At 32.2% G+C, this 6,809-nt stretch overlaps 1 protein-coding gene across 1 annotated transcript in view; it reads right to left on the reverse strand.

Annotated features, from left to right (window-relative positions):
- The window catches only part of LOC106462324 (trafficking protein particle complex subunit 6B-like), a 17,302-nt gene extending 11,155 nt beyond the window's left edge, over positions 1 to 6,147 (reverse strand). Inside the window, exon 1 of the mRNA XM_013922228.2 lies at positions 6,030 to 6,147. Within this exon, the coding sequence (XP_013777682.1) occupies positions 6,030 to 6,110 (81 nt within the window). The 5' untranslated portion in view covers positions 6,111 to 6,147. The remainder of the gene's footprint in view (positions 1 to 6,029) is intronic.
- Positions 6,148 to 6,809: the final 662 nt, after the last annotated feature.

A 6,809-nucleotide genomic window follows, 5' to 3' on the forward strand; every position in this document is an offset into this window, starting at 1 on the left:
GTACGTTCTAACTAGCGTTTCTACGGAGTACATTAAAAATAAGAAAGGAAAAGTAAAAAAAAAGAGAGATAAATTTTTGATATAGCTGATTCAAGAATGATAAGCAATTTAGTAAAGAAAAAAGTTAAATAATTTCCTTAACTCTCACTCTGAAGGTTTCATTCTCTAGGATTTGGACCTTGATTGATCTGCCTAGGATAGACAAGGATGCATCTGAGTGTTCTGTAAGATTTTCTATTCCAAACTATGCAAAGAACAACTGATGAAGAACACAAAAATGGCATTTATGGAATAAAATCTTTCTACAAACAAACCTACACTTGACAAATTGGAAACCATTCTGAGACAAGAATAAAAGAACACAAAGACTACACAAGACTGACAAAAACAGAATTCTGCCAGAGCAGATTTTATCTGAGTTATTGTGTTTGAAATTGTTACAGTATATTTCCTTCCTACGTAACAAACACATTGACTCAGATAAATTCTGAAAATCTTTCTATATCAATATGATTAAACTACCACTAAATAAAGACTCAAGCCTGGAAATCAACAGTTATGGATACTGTTGTCAAATCAGCACTTGTCCTACAAACCACTTACAGGAACTACCATCAAATAATGTCCACTTCAATCCTCCAAGATACCATATAAATCCCTGATAAAATCTGTGCAAGCCTATCTGAGGACGAAAATCTTTTGAAACCAGAGCAAGCTACTTTTGTAAACTAGTCTCCAAAAACACTGTTCTACAAGTTTCACTCTGAACTAGGCAGTTGCTGCCCATTTTACCTTTGTTTGTTGAAGATTTCTCATATTTAATAGCCAAAATTGTAGAATGAGTGGACATAACTTTTCTAAGAGGGAGGTTGGCCTTTGGAATGGTTTGCCTTTAGATGTTGTGGATGCAGTAAATTTAAGGAAAGGCTCAACAAAGTCTGAAATTATCAGGGCTGGATTTGAGTTGTTTTTTTGTTTTTAAATGTTGTCACTTAAATGTTATGTAACTTAGGAACAACAAAGAACCATTTGGTCCTTCATGCCTTTTTTGCACACCCACCTTTGAGAAAAGTCAAAATTTAAACTCACTCTTTATTTCTCAGAAAATATTGATTCCCTCTTAAACACTTGTGAAGTGCCAGCTTCCACTTCTGTTGATAGTAACCTCATTTTGTAAGCTAACCATACTGTTAGAAAAATTAAGGTATTTTTGTTCATGTTGTTAATATTTGTTACATCATAATTTTTTTTCCATGACCTTGAAATTTTTTCAGCCATATGTTCACCATTTTATGTCTATAGCTGTGTTGATGGTCTTCAAGACAACTGATATTAATGTAGTAATTATGAAATTCACACAAATGTTCATTCATGGGTGACTAACCATCATAACAAAGGACCATGTACATGCTTCTGTTACCTTCAGCTTCATGTCATTATCATTTCTTTCAGTTCTATTTTCATTATAAGGGTTGACAGTCAATATCAGGTTTGAAATCGTATTGCTGGATTATGCAGTGGAAGGCAACTGAGTTAGTATGAGAACTTGGTTAAATGACATGTCTGTGGCATCAATTGCTTTTGCTAGCAACTCCTAAGCATAATTTTCTTGTTCTGTTGTCATAAGAGTCAACAATCTTTCTGATGTTTCAGCTTAAGTGATGTGAAGTTGACAAAACAGTTACTTAGCAAAGGTGAGGTAGTGTGCAACTCTGCCAAGTTCATATCTTCAAAATGTTTTTTATCAGATGCACATGGCAACTCATATTGGCTATTTAATTTTCATCTTTCACAAACACTCTGCCTAATTTTCAAGCTGCAAAAATGTCTTAACTTCACTAGGGTATGCCACTCCTTAGACTGTTGATGAGTACATACATACTCTTTCTAGTAGCATTAATAGCATACATTTTCTAATGCTACTTGTACAACTGAAAGTTTCAGTACAAAATACTCATTTTCCCGAATAATTTATATTATGAATCCACTTATATTACTGAACTCAAAGTACTGGCTGCACCCCTCTTATATGCACAAGTATAACAGTCCATAGAAACTTCAGAATCTGGTAAGCCACTTCCTTATAGGCCTAATATAAATCATAAAAATAATCTAACATATTCTCATCTGTTCACTGTTGATTGACTGAAAATTAATGCCATATAGTGATACAGTGAGAGATATAAAGGTAGTTGAAGTTTTCCTTTTCAAACAGTAGTGCAGTGCACAAAACATTTTGAGCCACAGCATAGTGGCTCATAAAACAGCTGATTTTTTTTTGTTCAAGTACAAACCTTTATCTCATAGCTCCGTCATCTCTTGACTGATTTGAGATCTAAATACAGTTTTGGACTCATGAGGTCAAACCCTTTTGATTGATGTATTTGACCACACCCAAGGTCTCACAGATTAATTTACTCTAATCCTGCCTAAAAGAATTTCAATTTGAGGGTAGGCTGGTAGAGATCCAGATGAGTAATAAAATTGAACCTTGGTATTGCTGGCACACAAAAATATAGCTAATAAAAAGGAAAAAAGGTCTCATAGATTAATTTACTCTAATCCTGCCTAAAAGAACTTCAAGTGCTGCAGTGTCTGACAGTATATATGGGCAATTTTATTTTAGGATTTTTGCCTAAAAACAGGGATAAAAAAAAAGCCCCTGAAACAGGACATATTTTCTCTTTTTATGATCTTTTGGCTTGCATCACACAGAATTTGTTGGCTTGATTACCATATTTTTTTGTATGGTAACTGAAAACTGTCTGACAGTGTACATGGGATATTATATTTTAGGAGTTTTAGCTAAGAAGGGGGATAAAAAGCCCCTGAAATAGGGTACATTTCCATTTTTTTAACAGACTTTTGGCTTTGAATTTAAAACAAATACTTAATCTGTTGAATAAGTTAATTATTACCTTCCACAAAATACAGTATGCAATTAGCATTTAATGAGGTCATTAGGGATTTGATAACAAAAGAAAGGAGGAGAACACTATTCAACACAGTCCTTTATATAATTTTTGCTTCCTTAATGGTACCCTCAGCTAGTAATGAATAAAACAGCATATCTTTTGATATGCTTTAATGAATTTGTATTCTCCAAATATATTGTGAGCACTGTCATAACAATGACATCTGCAATCTTTGATTTGAAAATTCAAGCATGGTAAGAAATTTCAAAATTTTGTTTAAAAAAAGTGATTGGTCTGTGTGATTATTGCATAACATAATATCTTCGAACAAAATGGGACCTATTGGTCCATCTCAGCTGTTCCATCCTCAAAACTAAATTAAAATGATTTAAAAATAAAATACAAATATTTTAAACCCAGCCTTTTTCATTCATATACTTATCAAGCTTTTTCTTAAACTCACTTAAATTTACTGCCTCTACAACATCTGAAGGCAACCCATTCCAAAGGCCAACCACCCTGTTAGAAAAATAAAACTGTCTTAGCTGAAGATGACTCCTACCTTGCTAAAATTTATATTTGTGTCCCCTAGTCCTACTATTCTCACTGTTAAATATAAAAAAAGATGATACATCAACACTATCAATTCCATTTACAATCTTAAACACCTCAATCAGATCCCCCCTAACTCTTCTTTTTTCAAGAGAAAACAATTTGAGAGATTTCAGCCTCTCATCGTATGACAACCCCTCCATCCCAGGCACCATTCTTGTAACCCTTCCCAGAACTGTTTCTAACAATTCAATATCCTTCCTAAAGTAAAGAGCCAAAGACTGAACACAATACTCCAAATGCGACCTAACCATACTACAATGAAAGTATAACCTCTTTAGACTCATATTCAATATTTCTATATATACAACCTAAAATCTTAATTGCCCTACCACTACACACTGCTTCGATGGCTTTAGAGACTGATCAACTATTACACCATAATTTGTTTCCTTCATAACACTATGAAGGTTATTCCCATCCCAATTATACTTATAATTCAAATTATGATAACCCACATGCATTATTTTGCATTTATTATAATTAAAACCCATCTGCTATTTATTTGCCCAACTCATTAAATGATCTAAATTCTTTTATAAATCAGCAGCATCCTTTCCAAAGCTAGTAACACTCAAGACCTTAATATCATCTGCAAATTTAAGTACTTTATTGACTATCCCTTCATCTATGTCATTGATGTAAATTAAAAAGAGCAAAAGTCCTAAGACTGAGCCCTGAGGTACCTCACTTGTGACATTCATCCAGTTTGACTGAACTCCATTTGTAACAACCCTCTGCTTTCTCCTATCCAGCCACTCTTCTATCCAATTTACTAATTTATCCCCTACACCTATAGAGCTCATTTTTTTACAAGTCTTTTATGATTACCCGCTATTTCTAAACAAGGTCTTTCATAACACAGTGGTCTAAAACATATTTTGATTTTGCTTGCCAGTTAGTAGGGTCTTTTTTCTTCTGTAACTTGTGCTATGGTTGCAGGCATAGGTTTATTAAGGTCAGAAAATACAGTACTGATATAAGTTCTTAAATAACACTGATTCCCTTTATGCTTCTCAACTTCAACAATACTTCTAGCATTCAATTTCACAAACATTATAAATAATTTCATTTACTTTTAAAAGATTCACACTATTATTATTTTATGTATTATATACAATTAGAAATATAATTACGTGATATCACACTTGTAGGTGATATTAAAAAAAAAAAACAGTAGTAATTTTAGGCATGCATTTATGTTCTTGAGAACATCTAAATTTTTTTGGCTATTTTCAATTTGTAGCAGACCATAATTCATACACACATACACTTAATTAACAACTAAACTGGCACAAATGTTTTAAATATGGCAAATTAACATTTGCACTATGCTAGCAGTAGCAGCTTTACCACAATTATGTAACCTTACAATATGGACAAATATAAAACATTACATGTTTAGCATCCCCTCCAACTTCCTTTTTTGCAACCACCTCCTCCCTTTTTTTAGTTTTTAAAAGTATTGTTTTTCCATCATACAAAGGAACAAAGAGAACTTCTGAATAAAAAATCAGATAAACACAGTTGATTCATTTTGCCCTTTTTCTTTATTTGATATAAATTCTGTATTGTTTTGATGTGTATAAACAACCAATATTAACCATTATTTCCTGGTCTTTGGTATTGCCTGATAAAAAATAATCAGTGATCCTTGAAATGAAAATTATGTATTTAGTAAGTTTACTGAATATTTAAACCCTCTTTTAATTTATCAATTTATTTATGTAATATGTTACTTAGTTATTCAATGAGAAATGGATTTTATAAATTTGCATGTTATTGTTAACTTTTCATAATACGTTATTCAATAATAATGAAGTTTCTATATTTACAAATTACATACAGATATACAAGTCTATACTATTACTAATGAAAGTACTGTATAAAATCTTACAAAAAATCTATGGTAATTTGTAATCATGCACCCACAAATAGAATTTTGAATACCAAATTTACTTTATTTCTTATACATGCTATCTACAATGGGAAACAGCATGACAACGAAACACAAGAGTTGAAACTTTTCAATAATGAATTGTGGAGAAGAAAATCTGTCGCTTTCTCGTATTACATATTTTAGTTCATTAGTTCAGTGTAGTTGCATTGCAATATTAAATTATTTTGTCATTACATAACACTTGCTTCGACTTTGTAACTGATTACGTAGCCTCCGAGCTAATTTTTACTTTTACTCGTTCTAGGATATATATATCTTCTATTTCTAAAGCAATAAAAAATAAAATGTAAGATCCTAAATCTCGTGTAATGTCCCAAACTTATGATTTCCATGCTTCGGTATTCGCAACCAGTGTTAACCTAATGCCTAATGTTACTTGTTAACTCTTAAATGTGACTGAGACGCATTAGGCCAATGGGTGTGATTCTTGTGCTACGCAAATTTGAAACTATATTCCCACTTGTACATTCCTCTTTATTCTCTTTTGCAGATTAAAAATTACTTTATTTAAAAATTTTAATTGAAAAATAATATAGCAATACCTTGCAATCATTTGAATCTGGTTGAAAAACTGAAACAATCATTTCCATATGTAGTAAATCAAATAAGATATCATCCGCCATTTTTAAATCATTTCGTTGAAAAAAATGTAGGTAGCAGCACAATAGAAATTTCTCCTGTCGCATTATCTCATTGAGCTTGTGCAATCGCTGAAGTTGTTAAGCCTAATAGTGTACCATGAAATTTGAGCCAGATTTTTGTTTGTTTGTAATTAAGCACAAAGCTACACAATGGGTTATCTGTGTTCTGCCCACCACGGGTATCGAAACCCGGATTCTAGCGCTGTAAGTCCGCAGACATACAGCTGCGCCACTGGGGGACAGTTCCGTTTGAAACGACTCTTGTGATTCACCTGATAAACAAACTACGCAACACAGTAACCAGCCTAATAGTATAAACTCATGAAATGATTCAGAAACTCTTGAATCTGGTATGTTAATCATTCTGGAATTTCCAACTCAAATCTACATACATAATTCACATCATTGTAAAAATTATATTAATAATCATAAAAATAAACATATTAATGATAAGAACAAATGATAATAATAATGACAACTATTATTATCAGTATAATTTATTATATATATATACAGTGCCTTGCAAAAGTATTCACCTCCCTGCAAAGTTTCTACATTTTGTTGCCGTCTGAGCTTGCAGTCATGAAACTTTCAAACGGGACATTGTATGCAGTATCTACACAATTTATTCCAAACTGAGAAGGACAAAAAAAAAACGCCAATATTATGTAAGTATGTTAG

This window comes from Limulus polyphemus, unplaced genomic scaffold (assembly GCF_000517525.1).
Source record: "Limulus polyphemus unplaced genomic scaffold, Limulus_polyphemus-2.1.2 Scaffold1142, whole genome shotgun sequence".
Classification (NCBI taxonomy): Eukaryota; Metazoa; Arthropoda; class Merostomata; order Xiphosura; family Limulidae; genus Limulus; species Limulus polyphemus.